Source organism: Bufo bufo, chromosome 6, assembly GCF_905171765.1.
Source record: "Bufo bufo chromosome 6, aBufBuf1.1, whole genome shotgun sequence".
NCBI classification, from domain to species: Eukaryota; Metazoa; Chordata; class Amphibia; order Anura; family Bufonidae; genus Bufo; species Bufo bufo.
This window is the reverse complement of record NC_053394.1, coordinates 247,693,487-247,716,105: the sequence shown is the minus strand read 5'-3', so window position 1 is coordinate 247,716,105 and position 22,619 is coordinate 247,693,487. Positions and strand designations below refer to the sequence as shown.

Here is a 22,619-nt window from a genome sequence, read left to right as displayed (position 1 = left end):
ATTTATTGCAGTGCTGACAAGATAATTTGCTGTTATGTTCTGTTATGTTTGCACTTATGTTCTCGGCACAATGAAGCCGAGGCTAACCATCTTAATTTCTCACACATACACTACCACTGTGGCCCATTTCATATGAACAATTAAAGGGTATCCAAGAATTTGATAGTGATGGCCTGTCCTCAGGATAGGTTATTAGATTGGGGGGGGTCAGACTCCTGGGACCCCTGTCGATCAAATGTTTGAAGAGGCGGCTTCGCTCACCAGAGGTCCGGTGAGTGCTGTGGTTTCTTCACAGCTTACCAAACACTGCACCGTATGTTGTATACTAGCTGTGCTTGGTATCGCAGCTCAGCCCCATTCACTTCAATGGGGCTGAGCTGTGCTTAGGCCATGTGACTGATGTATGGTGACATCACTGGCCTAGGAAGAAGCCTAAGCGCCATGGACCTAGGCCATGTGACCGATGTATGGTGACATCACTGGCCTAGGAAGAAGCCTAAGCGCCATGGACCTAGGCCATGTGACTGATGTATGGTGACATCACTAGCCTAGGAAGAAGCCTAAGCGCCATGGACCTAGGCCATGTGACCGATGTATGATGACATCACTGGTCTAGGAAGAAGCCTAAGTGCTCAGGAGCGATGCGGCCTTGTCACCGCAGGAATTGTTCCCCCATCGATCTCAGGATAGGTCAGCAATACTAAATTCTGTGATAACCCTTTTAATGGCAGACTGTCCTTATGATAGTTCACAATTAAATACGTGTAGGTACTCAGGAGCAATAGAAATAAATTCTTTGAGGGAAATGGACACCTTCCGGGCCAATTTTTATTATTCGATTCTATTTATTTTCGGCTAAAATGTGTTTTTTTAAACTGGTCTTTATTGAACATTTTTCTCTTTACAGCTGTCAGTTTCTGTCTATTTGCAGACTATAGGGGTAATTTATCAAACTGGTGTAAAGTAGAACTGGCTTAGTTGCCCTTAGCAACCAATCAGATTCCACCTTAAATTTTTGGCTCCTTTGGAAAATGAAAGGTGGAATCTGCTTGCTATGGGCAACTCGGCCAGTTCTACTTTACACCAGTTTGATAAATGACCCCCTATGGCTTTGTGTTTACCCTCCTGCCATGCAGCAGCTCTGACAGTTCTGTAGCTCTTATCACTGAACTCCGGACAGCTCCTAAACCCTTACTATAGCTTACTTCTTATCAAACTAATAAAAACTGAGTGGCACTCTCTTATCTGGTATAGATTTTCTAGCGGTATTGTTTCCATTTCATACGAAGCCTATCGGCTTCTGATTTCTGTTATAATATTTTAATTTTGCATTTTATATTAGCCGGTTTAGTTTAGTGTTTATTTTTGTAACTCCTCATTAAGTGATGCCCTGTGGCCCTTAGTGTGCTCAGATTTGTCTCCGTCAGGACACACCCATGTAATTATGATGATTCATAGTTCTCTGTTTTATACTCTTCCAGACAAACTAAGATAAGAACATGTGTTTCCTTTTGAATGATTTATTTTTCTATCATTGTGTTTGATCTGGGTTTAAAGGAGAATTTACCAAAGTCTCTACCCTCAGAACCTTCTGATGCGTGGGGCTGTTTTGTGACTTTTTGTTTTTCTCTGATGGTCGCCCTCAGCCGTACTCCTCGTTACTTCTTACTAATCAGTGAACGTCTTTACCACCACCAAATCGTTAGTATTTTTATATACCTTCTTTAAGTATTAAACCTTGTATTTTGTACTGTTAGGCTAGTTTCACACTAGCGGCAGGGGACTCCGGCCGCTAGTTCATGTGTGCCCCCGGACTGCATGCAGTACTTTAGTCTGGTCGCCTCTCGGCGTGCGCTGCTGCCTCCGGAACTCTGCCCCCATTATAGTCAATGGGGACAGAGCGGCAGTCCGGGGGCACACGTGAACTAGCGGCAGGACGGATCCGACAGGCTGTTCACCCGCCGAAACAGCCTGCCGGAATCCCCTGCCGCTAGTGTGAAAGTACCCTTAGTTTTTACTTTTCTCATAGTATCTTACCACAACAGAAAATTCAGTAGGGAAGGTTTGCTAAGGCTACTTTCACACTAGTGGTTTTTGCTGGATCCGGCACGCTTCTGTTTCTGATTATGAACGGATCCGGTTGTATTATCTTTAACATTGCCAAGACGGATCCGTCATGAACTTCATTGAAAGTCAATGGAGGACGGATCAGTTTTCGATTGTGGCAGAGAAAACGGATCTGTCCCCATTGACTTGCATTGGGGGTCATGCCGGATCCGTCTTGCTCTGCATCCCAGGACGGAAAGCTCTCCGGTATGGGAACAGAACTTAGGCTACTTTCACACTTGCGGTAGAGTGATCCATTCTGAATGCATGGGGATATAACTGATCAGTTCTTTTCCGGTATACAGCCCCTAAGACGGAACTCAATGCCGGAAAAGAAAAACACAAGTGTGAAAGTACCCTAAATGGAACGGAATGCATTTAGGAGCATTCTGTTCAGTTACATTTTGTCCCCATTGACAATGAATGGGGACAAAACGGAAGCGTTTTTTTCCGGTATTGAGCCCCTATGATGGATCTCAATACCAGAAAATATTAACGCTAGTGTGAAAGTAGCCTAAGTCTGTAGATGGCTAGGAGGGGTTGACCTAATACTGTATTACTAGCTGCACATGCGCTGGGGACAGTATTAGTAGTAGGCATTAGTAACCCATCAGCTGTGATGGTTTAATATGACCAATTTATGTTTACTTGCAGGTCCGCCCGCCTGCCTCCCAGAACTGCGCTCCCAGAATGGCCACTTATGGAGGGTCCCATCCATCAGCGGCCTCCTTTCACTTACACTGGGGACGGACAGGAGAACACCATTGAAAGTCAACGGAGGATGGATCAGTTTTCTATTGTGTCAGTGAAAACGGATCCGTACCCACTGACTTACATGGTGTGTCAGAACAGATCCGTTTGGCTCAGTTTTGTCAGACGGACACCAAAACGCTGCAAGCAGCGTTTTGGTGTCCGCCTCCAAAGTGGAATGGAGACAGAATGGAGCCAAACTGAGGCAAACTGATGCATTCTGAGCGAATCCTTATCCATTCAGAATGCATTAACCACCTCCGGACCGCTGAACGCAGCGACGCGTTCTGGAGGTGGTTGATTCATTCCTCCTGGACGCATATACACGTCCTCTCGCGAGACGCGAGATTTCCTGTGAACGCGCGCACACAGGATCGGAAGGTAAGCGAGTGGATCTCCAGCCTGCCAGCGGCGATCGTTCGCTGGCAGGCTGGAGATGCGATTTTTTTTTTTAACCCCTAACAGGTATATTAGACGCTGTTTTGATAACAGCGTCTAATATACCTGCTACCTGGTCCTCTGGTGGTCCCTTTTGCTTGGATCGACCACCAGAGGACACAGGCAGCTCAGTAATATGTAGCACCAAACACCACTACACTACACCCCCCCCCTGTCACTTATTAACCCCTGATCACCCCATATAGACTCCCTGATCACCCCACTGTCATTGATCACCCCCCTGTCAGGCTCCATTCAAACGTCCGTATGTTTTTTACGGATCCACGGATACATGGATCGGATCCGCAAAACACATACGGACATCTGAATGGAGCCTTATAGGGGGTGATCAATGACAGGGGGGTGATCACCCCATATAGACTCCCTGATCACCCCCCTGTCATTGATCACCCTCCTGTAAGGCTCCATTCAGACATTTTTTTGGCCCAAGTTAGCGGAAATTATAATTTTTTTCTTACAAAGTCTCATATTCCACTAACTTGTGTCAAAAAATAAAATCTCACATGAACTCACCATACCCCTCACGGAATCCAAATGCGTAAAAATTTTTTGACATTTATATTCCAGACTTCTTCTCACGCTTTAGGGCCCCTAGAATGCCAGGGCAGTATAAATACCCCACATGTGACCCATTTCAGAAAGAAGGTATTCCGTGAGGGGCATATTGAGTCCATGAAAGATTGAAATTTTTGTCCCAAGTTAGCGGAAAGGGAGACTTTGTGAGAAAAAAAAAAAACAATTTCCGCAAACTTGTGCTAAAAAAAAATAACTTTCTATGAACTCGCCATGCCCCTCATTGAATACCTTGGGGTGTCTTCTTTCCAAAATGGGATCACATGTGGGGTATTTATACTGCCCTGGCATTTTAGGGGCCCTAAAGCGTGAGAAGAAGTCTGGGATCCAAATGTCTAAAAATGCCCTCATAAAAGGAATGTGGGCCCCTTTGCGCATCTAGGCTGCAGAAAAGTGTCACACATCTGGTATCGCCGTACTCAGGAGAAGTTGGGCAATGTGTTTTGGGGTGTCATTTTACATATACCCATGCTGGGTGAGATAAATATCTTGGTCAAATGCCAACTTTGTATAAAAAATGGGAAAAGTTGTCTTTTGCCGAGATATTTCTCTCACCCAGCATGAGTATATGTAAAAAGACACCCCAAAACACATTGCCCAACTTCTCCTGAGTACGGCGATACCAGATGTGTGACACTTTTTTGCAGCCTAGGTGGGCAAAGGGGCCCACATTCCAAAGAGCACCTTTCGGATTTCACCGGCCATTTTTTACAGATTTTGATTTCAAACTACTTCTCACGCATTCGGGCCCCTAAAATGCCAGGGCAGTATAACTACCCCACAAGTGACCCCATTTTGGAAAGAAGACACCCCAAGGTATTTCATGATGGGCATAGTGAGTTCATGGAAGTTTTTATTTTTTGTCACAAGTTTGTGGAATATGAGACTTTGTAAGAAAAAAATATAAAAAAATCATCATTTTCCGCTAACTTGTGACAAAAAATAAAAAGTTCTATGAACTCACTATGCCCATCAGCGAATACCTTAGGGTGTCTACTTTCCGAAATGGGGTCATTTGTGGGGTGTTTGTACTGTCTGGCCATTGTAGAACCTCAGGAAACATGACAGGTGCTCAGAAAGTCAGAGCTGCTTCAAAAAGCGGAAATTCACATTTTTGTACCATAGTTTGTAAACGCTATAACTTTTACCCAAACCATTTTTTTTTTTTTACCCAAACATTTTTTTTTATCAAAGACATGTAGAACAATAAATTTAGAGAAAAATTTATATATGGATGTCGTTTGCAAAATTTTACAACTGAAAGTGAAAAGTGTCATTTTTTTTGCAAAAAAATCGTTAAATTTCGATTAATAACAAAAAAAGTAAAAATGTCAGCAGCAATGAAATACCACCAAATGAAAGCTCTATTAGTGAGAAGAAAAGGAGGTAAAATTCATTTGGGTGGTAAGTTGCATGACCGAGCAATAAACGGTGAAAGTAGTGTAGGTCAGAAGTGTAAAAAGTGGCCTGGTCATTAAGGGGGTTTAAGGTAGGGGAGCTGAGGTGGTTAAAGGGACACTGTCAGGCCCAATAAGCATATTTAGCTATATATATATATATATATATATATATATATATATATAATATATGTGTGTGTGTGTATATGCATGCATAGGTCTTCTAATGTGTATTAAAAACATATAAGTATAACCCCTGTCCACCTTATAAATACAGCAAACTCATGTTTGATAACCTGATGTAATCGCTCTTCTTTCTGGCCAAGGGGCGGCGTTTCAGCTTCACATGGGCGCACACACACGCCCCAACCGCTCATCAATATTCACTTTGCTGGGCGGCTTCTACTGTCCCCGACGTTCCGAGATCTTTCTATTGGGCATGCGCGGGATCTTGGAACGTCGGAAACAGCAGAAGCCGCCCAGCGAAGTGAATATTGATGAGCTGGGCGGCGCCTGAAACCGGCGGTTGGGGCGCGTGTGTGCGCCCATGTGAAGCTGAAACGCCGCCCCTTGGGCAGAAAGAAGAGCGATTACATCAGGTTATCAAACATGAGTTTGCTGTATTTATAAGGTGGACAAGGCTTATACTTATATGTTTTTAATACACATTAGAAGACCTATGCAGGCCTATATATAGCTAAATATGCTTATTGGGCCTGACAGTGTACCTTTAAGGGCAAAACTGATCCGTTTTGGACCGCTTGTGAGATCCCTGAACGGATCTCACAAACGGAAACCAAAACGCCAGTGTGAAAGTAGCCTAAGTCTGCGCTGTCGGGCCCTGGAGGACGAAGGCAGGTGAGCAGAGCTGCTGCAATACAGGCAGTGTATCTGTCTGTGCTAATGGACTCATAGATACATTTTCTGGTAATTTTAGTTTTAGTTTCTTCAGGGGTTTGTCCCTTGAAAAATATTTTTCATTATTCAAACCAACGCCTGGATCTAATTTAGTTTTTTAACTTCATGTAATAATTTTTATTTGTAAAACCATTGAGCTATTCAATAAGAAGTATCTGTATAGCGCCACCTGCTGTTTGTTCTGTTTTTTTCCTTAGTTGTCCGTTATGTTAGGTGCATGCACATGCTCACTTCCACCTTTAAACTGCCACCAGCCATATCTACTGTTAGAAGTTATGACACTTACAGGAGAGCTTCTGCAGAGAGGTCACGTCCTGGTAGCTGTGACAGGGAAATAGCTGAAGCAGAAAGGACACACCCCCTGAACAGCCCGAAATACATTTAGCAGAGCAATGAATGGAGAGATCTTGGGATCCATGTGAGATAAGGGGCCAGTAAAATATTTTAGAGATTGTCATGTACTATATGATGTCTGGTTTTCAGTTGTACATTAATCGTTGGATAGGGTAAGATGTTACCTGTGAGTGTGTACTCGTGTCTAACAATGCAGTCTGGTATGAGGCAGTGACTATGAGTGATTTTTTTCTATATACCTTGGCTTTATTCAGAGGTGTGTCTTCTCTGAGAATTCTGTTTTGGGATGCACATGAGACTATTCTATTACCTTGTTTCCCATTTTTTATTGCTTTTCTTTGTCATTTAGTTTTGTTGGTAGCTATACATGATGACTGTTGATGAGTCAGATCTCCACGATGATTGTGGATTGCAGTGGAAACTCCCTGAGTTATTGGACATGTGTCATCTCTTCCCTACTTCTAAGCAGGCTATGACGACCAAGGAGGTTTGAACTTGTGCAAGGAACTTATTCATTGGTGTGTGGTCGGGCTGCAGCAAACCATTATTTCAGTAATCGTTTATTCTACCAATTATTTTTACGACTAATCAAGTACCGTATATTCCGGCGTATAAGACGACTGGGCGTATAAGACGACCCCCAACTTTTACACTGAAAATATAGAGTTTGGGATATACTCGCCGTATAAGACTACCCCTTTTTCAACACACAGCAGTACATTACTGCATCCCACCACTATCCCTGGGTACCTCTGCCATCCGTGAATCCCACCACCATCCCTGGGTACCACTGCCATCCCTGCATCCCACCACCATCCCTGCATCCCACCACCATCCCTAGATACCACTGCCATCCCTGCATCCCACCACCATCCCTAGGTACCACCGCCATCCCATGGTATCACCACCATCCCTGCATCCCACCACCTTCCTTGTCCTCCCTCCCTGCCTCCCAGACCCTAAACATGTGCCACCTATACCCTGAACATGTTTTTGTTATGTTATTCTTCATATTCACATTCACATATGCACATCTGCGCCGCACTTAGATACGCACGGAGATCTCGCACATGCGCAGGAGCGAGATGCGAGCGGCCGTGAGGATCCCGTGTATCCACGCTTGCCGCATGAAATCTCGCATATGCGTAGGAGCGAGATGCGAGCGGCCGGGAGGATGGCGGTACAAGGAGCATACAAGGTACAGAGCAGGGGGGAGGCATACAAGGTACAGAGCAGGGGGCGGTATACAAGGTACAGCGCGGGGGGGGCATATGCTGTGGGTTACATCGCAGCTCTCAGCTGCTGGGTATACAAGGCAATAGCCCGGGCTCTCTCTGTTGATAATTCGGGCGTCCCGGCACTGCAGCGCCCGCCATACCCGGTGTATAAGACGACCCCCGACTTTTGAGAAGATTTTCATGTGTTAAAAAGTAGTCTTATACGCAGGAATATACAGTACTCTAATAAGAAAAAAATAATTAATAGACTGTTTTCCTTTATAAAAACTTAACACTGCCATCAGTCCCCAACACCCTTCGTTCCCCCCAGTGCCATCAGCTCCACTATCCCCCAGTGCCATCAGCTCCACTATCCCCCAGTGCCATCAGCTCCACTATCCCCCAGTGCCATCAGCTCCACTATCCCCCAGTGCCATCAGCTCCACTATCCCCCAGTGCCATCAGCTCCACTATCCCCCAGTGCCATCAGCTCCACTATCCCCCAGTGCCATCAGATCAGCCTCTCCATGCCATGTCCCCCAGCGCCATCAGCCCTTCTATGCCATTTCCATCCATGTCCCCCAGCGCCATCAGCCCCTTCAAATCACAGGTGCCCCCCAACCCCCTTCCCCCCGGCAGCCTCTGCTTACTTATACTTACCTTTCCTGGCAGTGCGCGGACACGGAGTCCGCAGGAGACGGACCACATCTTCTTCCCACTTCCCGGCATGCACTGGGCGGGACCTGACGTCACACACAGCGTCAGCCAGCGCGCTGACGATGTGTGCATGTAAGGCCCTGGCCCTGGCAGCGCGGTGCGGACGAGAGGCCACGGAGCGGTGAGTGAGAGGCTTCTCTTGACTCGCGCTCCGTGGTCACGTGATTTAAACGAATCCTCGATGCAGGGAAACTACATCGAGGATTTTTTTGCATCGATGAATCATTGCAGCCCTAGTGTGTGGTTATTTTTACATAATCTAGTTCCTTAATGTCACATATCATCTTGAAGGGAATGTCCAACTACAGATTTTCCCTGTGCCACCTAATGCTTTAAAATAGAAATTAATTATATAACTCGCCTACTTATCCTGCACAGTTTTCTACACCACCCATTCTGTCGTCCTCTTGCTGTTTGTATACAAGGCTGGAGCGGGTGATGTACAGTTATATATTATGTGACTGCTGCAGACAATCATTGTGCTCAGCAGTCTTGTGCGGTACACTGCTGAGGACAGTGATAGGCTTCAGCAGTCAAATGCTGCATATCTCTACATCACAGCAGCCGGGGGCGTAGCTATAGGGGGTGTGGAGGTAGCAGACCCTTGTGCCGCAAAAGAAGACACCGATATTCTAGAAAATGCATGTGGTCAAGTTACACCTCTGGCTGGAGGGAGGGGGTTAGCTCAGGGGGAGGGGGGTTGCTGTTTACAATTTTGCCTCAGGCAGTAAGAAGGCTATGTGCTTCCCTCTTCCTGGCCACAAAGCACTCAGGGAAGGGGAGGGCCCCCGGCTGAACTCTTGCACCAGGGCCCTTGAGTCTTTAGCTACGCCCCTGACTCCAGCACACTTGTGCGCAAACAGCAGGAGGAGGACTGAACCGGCGGTGCTGGGAACGACCTAGGAGAAACAGTTGACTATATAATGATTTTTTTATATTAAAGTATGGGGAAAACTTGTTACCTTAGACAACCTCTGTTAATGGGTATTCATATCTTGACCTTTCATGGTTGAGGTCGAGCTTAGGCAGGGTACTGGCCTTCAGTGATGGCCAGTTCGCATTGTTCGCCCGCGAACATATGCGGGCTGCTATCTTTTTTCACAAGTCCGGCGAGGCACAGGTAAGCCCTTACCTGTGCCTGTGCGCGAGCCAGTCTGAAAACAAGTGCGGTCAGCGGGAGCAGGCAGTTCCGAGAACAGCCACCGGGGGCCTTCATCGGGCTGTTCTCAGAACTGCCTGCTCCCGGTGATCGCATTTGATTTCAGACCAGCTCGCGGCACAGGCACAGGTAAGGGCTTACCTGTGCCTCGCCGGACTTGTGAAAAAAGATGGCAGCCCGCATATGTTCGCAGGCGAACAATGCGAACTGGCCATCACTGCTGGCCTTCCTTAAAAGGGTTATCCAGGATTTTGATAATTATGTCCTTTCCTCATGATAGGTCATCATTATCCCATTGGCATGGGTCGGGGTCCCAGCAAAGCTGCCAATCACTGGAACTCCAACAGGTGCTACAGCGTCCTGGCAGCTTTCCTAGTACAGCGCCGCACATTGTATAGTGTCTGTGCTAGGTATTACAGCTCAGCCCCATTGAGTTGAATGGGGCTGAGCTGCAGCTAGGCCATGTGACTGATGTACAGTGACACTGTCAGAGTCAAACCCTCACCGATAAATAATATCAGTTCCCGGATAACTCCTTTTAAAGGAACCCACCCTGAGTGGAGACTTACTGGAAGTGCTTCATGGTATGGCGACTTATTGGCTATGCTCCGTCGAAAACGATATGCAAAGGGGTATCTCCTGAGAAATACTATACTTACTAATGTATTGTGATTGTCCATATTGCTTCCTTTGCTGACTGGATTAATTTTTGTATCACATTGTACCCTGCTAATTTCCATTGTTAGAGACCACCCTGCAATCCATCAGTGGTGGTTGTGCTTGCGCAATATAGGAAAAAGCACCAGCCTATGTGCGCTCCCATGGTCCCGGCCACCATAGAGGCTGATGCTTTTTCCTATAGTGTGCAAGCACAACCACCACTGATGGATTCCAGGGTGGTCTGTAACCATGGAAACGAGCAGTGTATAATATGGATGGAAAAATGAATCCAGCCAGAAAAGGAGGCAATATGGACAATCACAATACATTAGTAAGTGCCTTGTATTAACTTTCTCTACATGATAAATGCCACTTACTGAAGTGAGACAACCCCTTTAAAGCGAACCTTTCACCTTATTTTCACTTTATAAACTAGCAACAGTACCTTATAGATTATCTTCAGTGTGTTCTTATACATGTTAGTGCCGCTTTCCTGCGATGTTTATTCTTGAAAAAATCGTCTTATAAAGTTCACATTTCCAGCTCTAACAGTCACGCAACAAGTCAAGGGGGTAGCCCTTCCCTCACCTCTGGCTGTACCTCCCCTGCCCTAACCCCGCCTCTATGCTCTGTAATTGACAGCCGGCTCAGTCGCCGGGACCGCGCTTGTGAATCCACAGGAAATGACTGTGATGCGTTCCACAGTGGAACGCATTAGAACTCTATTATAGGATTGTTACTATGCGTTCCGTGGATTGAAGCAGGGGGAGGTGTGGACTCTTGAGGGGCCGCTGTCTGCTGGTGAGTTTGGGCAGACAAGGGAGAGGAGGCGTGTTTGATGAGAGGGCAGGGTATACTGGGAGGCGCTAGTTCCAGCATGTAAGCTGGTGGGTGGAGCGCACCAGGGAAGGTAGTGCCGATGTGTTCCAATGTGGAGCGCATCGGGAAGGAAAGGGGGCGGGGTGTGGAAGGCGGACTTCCTATATGGGCGTTACTGTAGATAGGGGAGCGCGCGGACGGGAGGGAGAGCAGACAGGCAGGCATTGCGTACGGCGCATGCGCGATTCTGTTACAGGATCGCGCTTGTGTCTGCAAGAAAGACGGGCGGCGAATGAGGAGGACGGCGCATGCGCAGGATTCACAAGCGCTGTCCCGGGGACTGAGCCGGCTGTCAATTACAGAGCATAGAGGTGGGGTTAGGGCAGGGGAGGTACAGCCAGAGGTGAGGGAAGGGATACCCCCTTGACTTGTTGCGTGACTGTTGGAGCTGGAAATGTGAACTTTATAAGACGATTTTTTCAAGAATAAACATCGCAGGAAAGCGGCACTAACATGTATAAGAACACACTGAAGATAATCTATAAGGTACTGGGGCTAGTTTATAAAGTGAAAATGAGGTGAAAGGTTCGCTTTAAGGTTTGCAATTCACTGAGGGACATTTATGAAGACTGGCGTCTCTGTACGATTTATTTATATATATATATATATATATATGAGAGGGAGCGCTATTTAAGGTCTTTGATGGCTTGGGGACAAGAATAACACTGCCAACCGTGCCAGTCTTGCCATCAAAAATATCAGAATAGCATTTGGACACCCCAACAGGTTGTGAATAGAGCCTAATACTAGTCATAATTGGTCATGTTGCGTATATTGAAAAAAATGGTTATGTGGGCCTTGTCAAGAAAATGAAACCTGAATGTGAACCGTTTAGGAGCCCTGTGAGGTCCTCTTATGTGTGTTGGTACTTAATGGGTATTCAGCTTGTAATAGATGCTCTTTAAAGCCACGTCAAAGGGCGGAGCCGTCCTTTTAAGGCTTTTCTTGTCATGATTAACATCTAATGAATCTTTTTTCTTGTTGGTACAAGGGCACAAATGAAACCTTGATTATACCTTTTGTGAAGGAATCCTGCAGTAGACGAGCCCCATTCTTTTCCAGGACTTCTTTACATTGTGCACCTGTAGGGTCTTGATGGTTGGGTAATAAACCTATTGTAGAGCATACAGAATATTGTCGGGTGTGTGCAAGAAATAGTTGCAGATGAAATTTCTTCCCCAACACATAGAAGACTGCACACTTCAGTGAATCCATTTAACTTGTCCACCATGCCCTTTGTTAAATATCTTTGATCTTTAAGTACATGGTTATTTTTCTTTTATTTATTCCTTTCTTTTCATTTTTTGGAATATATGATTTGTTCTGTGTTCATTCTACCATTTAGATATTGTGCTGCAATTGTATTTGCCCACTGACCCGTTGTGAGCTCTGATTATGTCCTTTCTTTCTGAACAATCGTCGATAAAAGTCATTTGAAGGGTACCAACGCTGTATGCCTGTACAGTGTCTGCTATGCATTTGCGCTGGGTTGAATGTTTAATTCAGCCATCTTGCAAAAGTTCTTGGCATTCAGTAAACTTAAATAGGTTTGAGTTTACTGGTAATGCTTACCGGGTCCCCACTGGTCTCCACTCTCTGGTCCACTTTTGGCCCATGGGAAATGCCTGGGGATGCCTGCTCAGCAAGAACTGGCTGAGATTGGACACTGCTGCGGCCAGTGAATGCTGAGAAGGCATACCCAGGTGTTTCCTGTGTGTTCAGATGGCACCAAGAAGTAGAGACCAGTGGGGAACCAGAAAGTAATGGGACAGGAGCGGCAGGGGTCCCCCTTCTAAAAAAAAATTCACCCACTGGACAAATTTCTAAAATGTTGCATTGGTGTCCTATCCTTAGGATCAGTGAAATAGGAGAACATCAGTGCTCAGTGGACCGTGGAAACGGCCAAATCTATGTTCTTGTGGTTGTGTCCGGTATAGTAGCTCAGCGCATTCAAGTTAATGGGGTTGAGCTGCAGTACCGGATCCGCCAGCATTTATCTTGTGTGTTTGTAGATTTAGATTCGGTAGTCTCACCACAGACGTCTGTGTTGGTCTGCTGGTGGTAGAGTAGTCATAGTGATTACTGAAGTGATATTAACTAGGATGTTCTATATAAATAATGCAGAAGTAATCATTGCTTTTGTTTGAATGGGCTTCATGCTACCGGTGCTGAACTGTTCATTGTACTAGGATAATCGTTTGAGCCACAGAATCCTCTGTAAATGTCTCTTTGTGTAGAACAAACAGACTATAAGTTCCAGATCATTTCATGTGAATTTTCAATCTCGATAAATGAACTCTTAATAACCCTACATAAAGAGACCTTGTATCAACTAGATCTCTTTAACTTAAAGGGGATCGTTTTATAATGCCCTATTACAGGGATGGTCAACCTGCGGCTCTCCAGCTGTTGCAAAACTACAACTCCCAGCATGCCTAGACTGCCTACAGCAGGGCATGATGGGAATCGTAGTTTTACAACAGCTGGAGAGCCGCAGGTTGGCCATCCCTGCCCTATTCCGGAGACAGCATGGAGAGTTGCCCTGTATGAAGTCTCCTGCTGTTGTAGACTCAAGTCATATATGCATTACATGGATATATAATGCATTCCAAAAGTCTTCAGACCCGTTCACTTTTCATACATTTTGTTATTTTGCAGCTTGGTGCTAAAATAAAAGAAAAAAATAGATTTTTACCCATCAATCTGCTCTCAATAGCCTATAATTAGAAAGTGAAAACAGAATTTTTAAAATTTTAACAAATGTATTAAAAAGAAAAAACTAAAAGTTTGCATGGACATAAGAATTCAGACCCTTTGCTATGACACTTGAAATTTAGCTCTGGGAGCCTTCCAGCTGACATCAGAGCAAAGACCAAGCCATGAGGACGAAAGAACTGCCTATCGAGCTGGATTGAGACAGGATTGCGTGGAGGGGCAGATCTGGAGAAGGGTACAAAAAATGTCTGCTGCATTGAAAGTTCTCAAGAGCACAGTGACCTCAATCATTCTTAAATGGAAAAAAGTTTGGAACAACAAGGACATTTCCTAGAACCAGCTGCCCCACCAAACTAACTAAATAGGGAAGAAGGACCTTAGTAAGTGACCAAAAAACAAACTCATTCTTATCTGAGCTCCAAAGATAACTGTGTGCAGATGGAAGAACCTTCCAGAAGGTCAACCATCACTGCAACACTCCACCAATTTGGACTTTATGGCAGAGTGGTCTGAAATAAGCTTCTCCTTCTCCCATGTCAGACTGTGAGAAACAAGATTCTCTGGTCTCAATAAAACAAGATTGAACTTTTTGGCCTCAATTCTGAGCACCATGTCTGGAGGAAACCAGGCACTGCTCATCACCTGCCCAACACACTATGCCTACAGTGAAGCATTGTGGTGGTAGCCTCATGCTGTGATGTGTTTTTCAGTAGCTAGGGCAGGGAGATATGTCAGAGTTGAGGGAAAGCTGAATGGAGCAAATTAGAGATATTCTGAATGAAAGCCTGATCCAGATTTCTCTGGACCTCATTCTGTTCTGAATGTTCACCTTTCAACAAGACAATGACCCTAAGAACACAGCCAAGGCAACACAGGAATGGCTTATGGACAACTCTGTGAATGTCCTTGAGTGGCCCAGTCAGATCTGTGACTTCAACCCAATTGAAAATCTCTGGAGGACCTGAAAATGGAAGTCCACCATGGTCCCCATCCAACCTGACCGAGAAGAATGGCAGAAAATCCCCAAATCTACGTGTGCAAACCTTGCTGCATCATACCCAAAAAGATTGGAGGATTGGAGTCTATAATAGCTACCAAAGGTGCTTCAACTACATACTTAGTAAAGGGTCTGAATATAATGTCAATGCAATATTTGAACATTTTTATTTTTCCATACATTGGAGTGTAGAATGATGGGGACATTTATTTTTATTTTTTTTATTTGAAAGGGGCTAAAAACTTTCTCAATGCATTGCAATATTATGTAGTTTCTGCTGCAGCCGTTCCAAAGGAGGTGACCGGTCATATAAGGCTTCCCTGTTGGCTGTGCTGCCCATTCTGAAAGGGGGTGTCTATTAAGGCCACACACTTTAATAGAGCAGTTAGATAATTGCAAGCTGGTAGGTGTAATGCCAAACGCCCGTCTTCCCGAATTCATTATCAGAATAAGAAGTAAGGGATCACATGTTATATTCTAAATTGACCTTCTTTCTCAACTATGGTACATATTTGCAAATGAGTTGTGAACTTTCCTGATTCTTCTGAGACAGTCGCCACACTCTTCAAGTCACCACACTTTTTCGATACCAACTGCTGCTTTGCAATAGTATCAAGTAAAAGTTGTCTGTTGTAATAGTTGTTAAAGGGGTATTCCAGGCTCTTAATATTGATGGACTTATCCGGAGGATAGGTAATCAATTATTAAAAGCCTGGAAAACCCCTTTAAGAACTTCTTCAGACTCCCTTATGAGTACATTTTGTTATGCAGGGTATTTCCTAGACTGCATCTGAATATGTTTAGCAGCAGCAGGACACTGATCTCCGCGCTCTTTTGGAAACCGGTGTAGTAACCTGCTAGTCTGTATATGCCCTGATGTTATGTATTATGGGGGAATTCTTATCCACAGGATATGCTATAACTGCTTGATAATTGCAAGTCCCACCTCTGAGACCCTCACAGAAGAACGGAAATCCTGTGCCCCCTGTTTGCTAATATGAACTGACTACTTGATCCATTAAAGGGGTTGGCCTATCTCATACATTGACTGCATATCGCTAGGATATGCCCCCAATGTCTGATATGTGGGGTCCCACCTCTGGGACTCGCACCTATCTCTAGAATGGAACCAGCAGTGCAATGCATAGTTTTCTTGGGCTGCAGCCATGTCTTCTCCCTGTGTCTCCTGTGATGGAAGTGCACGTGAGAAAAGGAGACCACTGGATTTAGTGAGGATAATTTTTGTCTACACAGTGAGCGTAGCCATTTTGTTGGAAGGAATTTCCAAGTTACTAATAGTACAAAATCGATTTGGTAACAGCACCAGCTGTAGTACCAGCTGTAGTATAGCTGAATAGCTAATCTGCCCGGTTATGCAGTGATAATTCCTTCCTTCGCTGCATAATTGTGCAGATTTGCCTTTCATCAGCTTCAGAAAGCTGGGTAGCACGTGAAGGTATGCTGGAGAGCAAACCATATATATGCTATATACCCACGGCTGTCCTGATAATATATTTATAGATATATGGGGTCATTTATCAAACTGGTGTGAAGTAGAAGTTTCTTAGTTGCCCATAGCAACCAATCAGAGGCCACCTTTTGTTTTCCAAAGGAGCTGTCAAAATTAAAAGGTGGAATCTGATTGGCAACTAAGTCAGTTCTACTTTACACCAGTTTGATAAATGACCCCAATAGTGTATACAGAATGTATGTACGAAGCGTGGCCTCCATTATATCTCTGCAGAGGTTGTTACCCAGCCTTCCCAGACTGCTGAGTTCCTAATTTTTCTAGTTATGGGTGACAAGTCTGTAGTGCTGCATTTGGTGACAACAGGTTCTGTTGCTCTGGTACCATATGATAGATTCACGTAATGTATCAGGGCAGCATTATGTGTATTTTATAAAACCTATTATTGCCCCACAGACATTTTTACCCAGCTTTCCCAGACTGCAGACTGTGAGATCAGCCGTTTTCTGAATCGGTAAATACCCAGTATTGTAGAATACTTGGCAGGAGCCTGGAAAAGCCGAGTGAATCCTATCCTGTAGCATAGCTAGACAGATTTGCCATTCAGAGCTCTGGGAAAGCTGGGTAACCCATTATGAGGAGATGCTAAATACGAAGTCTGCCTAAATAGTGCTAGAGCTAGGCAGATTTGCCTTTCAGGGTCCTGTAGGTCACCACCATGTGGAGCTGGAATAGACTTCAGAATACACAATCTATCAAAATAAATCCCGCTCCCCATTCCTATGTAGTGCCATAGCTAGACAGATGTGCTTTTCAGGGTCTTGGGAAAACTGAGTTAGTCTACTCTCACACTAGCGTTTTGGCTTTCCGTTTGTGAGATCCGTTCAGGGCTCTCTCAAGCGGTCCAAAACGGATCAGTTTTGCCCTAATGCATTCTGAACGGAAAAGGATCCGCTCAGAATGCATCAGTTTGGCTTCGTTCAGTCACCATTCCGCTTTCGAAACGGACACCAAAACGCTGCCTGCAGGTGTCCGTCTGAAACTGAGCCAAACGGATACACGGATACGTCCTGGCACACAATGTAAGTCAATGAGGACGGATCCTTTTTCACTGACGCAAACTGGCACAATAGAAAACGGATTCGTCCTCCATTGACTTTCAATCGAGATCATGACGGATCCGTCTTTGCTATGTTAAAGATAATACAAACGGATCCGTTCATAACGGATGCAGACGGTTGTATTTTCTGAACGGATCCGTTCCTGACAAAACGCGAGTGTAAAAGTAGCCTTACTTTGCATAATGTAATGGTGATATTATCTGGATCGAGTGTACAGACCCACAAGATTAGTAATCCAGCTTTTCTACACTGATGGATGCCAGATTAGTGATAAATCTTTCCTGCCTTTATAGGCAAACTTGACATTCAGGCACCTGAGGAAGCTGACTAGTATCTCTGCACACAGGAGGAGGTTTTGAAGCTGTTTTGCACTTTATAGCCCTTTCATAGTGCTCTGTGTGTCTATTGAAATGTATTGGAGTTAAGCCCTGACACTTTCCTGAACTTCATGTGTGACTGAGAGGTCAGGTTAATGGACATAAACTGATAACAGCATGTCTCCAGCCGAAGATGGAGAGGCAGGGAGTCATAAGGGGCTTGTTTGACTGCAGGAACCTCCTAAAACTACTTTATGTAGCAGTTTGAAGATGTCCAAGCAGAAGAAGGTAAAGACAGCCTTTCCTTAGCATGTTTTTTATCTTGTTTTTCAGGCTTTATTGTCCCTTTAATGCAGGGGTGAGGAACCTTTTTGCTGTCGAGGGCCATTTGAATATTTGTAACATCATTCGCGGGCCATACAAAATTCTCATCTTAAAAATTCGACTGCTATATTTGGTCAAACATATTACTGACTTAGGGGTAAGTTACAGAAATTGCGCTTCAATTTTTAAAAATCTAGAGTGTTGTATTTTTGCAGCACAAAATGGCGCCTGCACTATATATATTACATTTTGACAACATACAGCAGTCGAATTTTTAAGTTCAGAATGTTATTTATTTAGTTCTTTATTTTGCATTAATGGCAGCCAAGCTAAACCCAAGGAGGTCCAGAGAGGTGTTCACCCAGCTTTCACTCTGCCACTGTCCCTGCCTCTTCCTTCTCAACTGTCCCTGCCTTTTTCCCTTTTTCAGTCTCAGATATGCCCCCCCCCAGCCTACATCAGCCTCCTATCAGACCCCACAGCCTACATCAGCCTCAGATTAGACTCCCATCAGACCTCTCAGCCTCAGGTCAGACCCCTATCAGATCCTTCCTAGCCTCAGATCAGACCTTCCCCAGCCTCAGATCAGACCTCCAAGCTTTAGGTCACACCCCCATCAGACCCTTTGTCGCCTCAGATCAGCCCAATCAGACCCCCCAGCCTCAGATCAGACCCTCATCAGAACCTTACCCAGCCTCAGATCAGACCCCATATTGGAAGCTGTAATTAGCAATTTCACTATATGCTCTGACAGGGGGATGGGGGCCACATGAATTGATCCCGGGGGCCGGAGGTTCCCCAGCCCTGCTTTAAGGGATGTTTCTGGATTTTCCTATTGATAGCCTATGCTCAGGATAGGTCATCAATATCATATCGGCGGTGGTCTGACTTTTAGAACCCTTGCCGATGAGCTGTTTTAGAGGGGCTCTGGTGCTAGAACTACCCATTTATGCCCATTGTGTAGTGGGTGGAGCTGGTAACTGCAGCACTGCCCATTCTCTTCAGTGGGTGCAGCGTTGCCGTTTCTGAGCATAGGCCATCAATAGCCAAATCCCAGAATACCCCATTCACGGTTTATCCTTTGGGTTTGAGAACAACCAATAGGCAATCACTCCACCCCCCCACCCCCCTTCCTCCAGTTTGGAGCACTACATTGTGGATGCAATTAAGATGAGTTGGCTAGCTAGAATACTTCACACATACCAGCCATGATACATCTAAACGGGTTTTCTGGACACTAAAGAAAATCTATTGTGGTGATCTATTTTTGTAACATACTGAACATATTGCTGTACCCCTCTCCATAATTTCAATTGATGATTCAAACCCTGTTCTTCTGCCTTGTTCCGCTGTTTGCAACTCGAACATCCAGGTTGTGGACATTTCAGAGCTGCACCAACAACATTTCCCATAGTGCTGTGTGCTGCCAGCTCATCCCCAACTGTAACCGCCCACTATACCGCTTTCTCGGCAGCCAAACCCACCCGCTCACCCACCACACGTTCCATCTTCCATTGCTCCCTCCATGCACAACTCCTCCGACCTCCAAGAGGTGACTACGCATGCACTGGCTGGCCAATTGCTCATCAATTCAGTTCCCCACCCCACATCACATTCGTATGGGACAACCCCTTTAAGTCAGAAGGTAAAAATACCATCTAAACATCACAACATCCCAAGTGGTAAGACAGAAGAGAAAAAGTTGTCTCGAAAAAGAACACATTTGACTATAGAGATTGGATGACAGCTGCTATCAGATGTGTACGAGCCTGTGCCTTATGTGACTGCAAGTGTGCTCATGTGTCACTCATTAATTCTGACTTTTCTCTTGACTGTAATATTGATTTACTGTGTTCATGGCCAATGTAGCTGGGACACATGAGCTTCTGTGCTACAGTGTATTGAAAAGCCCCTTTTCACATGTGCTGTTTTTTTTTTTTGTAAGCTTGTACATGGGCATATACCAATATTTATATCGAGATTTTAATACTGATGACTTCTCCTCATAATGGAAGTGCTCATTAGTATTAGCTTTATAATACGCATTGATGGAGCAAAGAAAAAAAATAGTATGTGTGTGTGTTATATATATACTTATTAGACACAGTTTTTTTTCATAGTTGAAAAATGCTATCAAAGGGTTTGCAATTTATCAAAAAACAGGGGGCAAACAAAAGGTTGTTTTTAGCTCTTTGCCACTGGAATAGGCATGGTGCCCACTCTGCTGCATGACATTCATGGTGTCTACACTGTTGTTGTTTTTTTTTTTTGTATGTGATCTGTGGTCCTCTAATGTCGAGATTGGTTCTACTTGTAGTTGTTGATTTTAACGAATGATAGACCATCCAAAGCAAGAAAACGAAATCTACCTAGAACCTTGCATTGGTGTCTGGCATTGTCCGGCATCTCCACTAAAACCCTATTCACTAAGGACTAGTTTAATAAGAAGCAAGGTATACAAATGAAGACTTCCATATGTATAGTACCCTTGCTAAGGCATACGTACACATAGCTATTTCATATTGTAGCTGCTCGCCAGGTTGCTCTTGCTTCTTCTATGCCTCCAGTATGGTGTATGACTTCTGTGAATTGTGATTGATATTAATGGAACAATAGGTATTACTTACACTTCCTGGTGGTAAAACTTTCTTTTTCTCATTTTCTTTAGATCTAATCAAAATCTGAAGGCACCTGCCCTCTCATGGAAGAAAAATTTCAGATTCGAGCCCCTTTAGGTTCAAAATTACCTAAATTTGGTGGGCCCAAGTCCTCAGGAAGCTTCATTCAGCGGGCACCCAATGACACGCATTCCAATTTGTTAACTAAATCAAGCCTTGTTGGGGAGAAGCACAGTGACCATGACCGGGCATCAGGATTTTCATTGAACTGGAGGAAACTGCAGCAAAATGGTCAGATTTCTAGAGAACTTCCTAATACTGCCACAGAAAAAGGATTTTCTCCGTACCAGATAGCATTGGGAAAAGACTTCCAAAACCCCAGAAAGCAAAGCAACATGTTGTTGTTGTCACAAAAAGACGACCTGAATGAAAACTTGCTATCTAATTCAAATAAGTTTTCGAAAGTTACGCCGTTAGGAAGGGCTGCTTACCATGGGCTCAATGGCTGTAAAACTCTGGCTAATGGATTTTACACAAACAAGCCCCCAACAGGTTTACATAGACCAAGAGCTAATTCTGCTTCAAGTAGAAACTTTCCAAGTAAGGCATTATCAACTGAGACCAAACCTTTCTCCAGTGTTAGGAGGTCTCAGAGTTTTTCCCATTCTGTTCAGAATTCTTTGCTTCCAAATGCACCTTTGACCAGGTCTCATTCATTTAATAGAGAAGTAGATCCAGCAAGGCCTTACCAGTCACAGTATACACCCATGCAAACCGCTTTTAGACACAGTGCTTTATCAAGGACTGTAAAGCAATTTGGGCTGTCCAATGGTAATGATCCACAGATGAAGTCCAATTTTACAAGGACATATCCTGGAGGCTCTTCTCTTGGTCTAAAGAAACCTGGCGTGTCCAATAGTCCGTCTGTAACTGTACCATTAGGTTATAGATTGAGCCGTCCATCTCTACAGAAAAACAAATTATATTTTAACAGGGAGAACATCTGTAATGACAGTAAAGGTCCTTCTGCAGCCCCGGTTATAGACCAAATAGAACCATTGTCAACTGGAACCTGCCAAGCGACTGTTCTACTGAACAAGGACGTGGAAGAAGAGCTAGACATTGATAATTGTTCCTCTTTTGAGAATTTGGATAAACAAAATTGCAAGGATAGTTATTATAGTGAAGATGTTGATGAGCTCTCTATTTCTTCCTTATCATCCTCTGACAAGAATGACCTCAGTGAAGACTTTAGCGATGACTTCATAGATTTGGAAGATGGGAATAAGACCGTTATTGATGTAGACTCTGAGAATAAAGTGACAGAAAAGCCATCGAAGCAATTATTGGCTGAATTGCAGGACAAGAATCAGATTGTTACCAGTCATTCGGATGAATGGATAGATGTGAATATTACAGGTAAATTCAACTTTATTTCCATATTTTAGTCTCATTTTCTTCAATTCAAAAATGATTAGCGGAGGTAAAATATATTTTTCTGTTTCATAGCCTTTAAAAGTATTGGACAAAATTAGGATAGAAAAAGCATTGTCAGGTTGTGGGTAGTTTTGCAGCTCAGCATAAGTGAACAGTGATGGTCAGTTCGCAGTGTTCGTCAGCGCCGAGAACAGCCGCCGGGGGCCTTCATCGGGCTGTTCTCGGAACTGCCTGCTCCCGGGGACTGCATTTGATTTCAGACCGGCACAGGCATCGCCGGACGGGTGAGTCTACCTTACTAAAGATGGCATCCCGCATGTGTTCGCTGGCGAACACTGCGAACTGACCATCACTGTAAGTGAACTATTTCACAGGAACTGAGCTGCAATACCAGACACAACCAGTGGGCAAATGTAGTGTTTTTTTAAAGGAA

General features: G+C 44.5%; 1 protein-coding gene across 3 annotated transcripts in view; it reads left to right on the top strand.

Annotated features, from left to right (window-relative positions):
- The window catches only part of CCSER2 (coiled-coil serine rich protein 2), a 186,295-nt gene that overhangs the window by 35,923 nt on the left and 127,753 nt on the right, over positions 1-22,619 (top strand). For all 3 annotated transcript variants that reach the window (XM_040434594.1, XM_040434593.1, XM_040434595.1), the window contains exon 2: positions 20,800-22,168. In XM_040434594.1, the coding sequence (XP_040290528.1) occupies positions 20,833-22,168 (1,336 nt within the window). In that variant the 5' untranslated portion in view covers positions 20,800-20,832. The remainder of the gene's footprint in view (positions 1-20,799; positions 22,169-22,619) is intronic.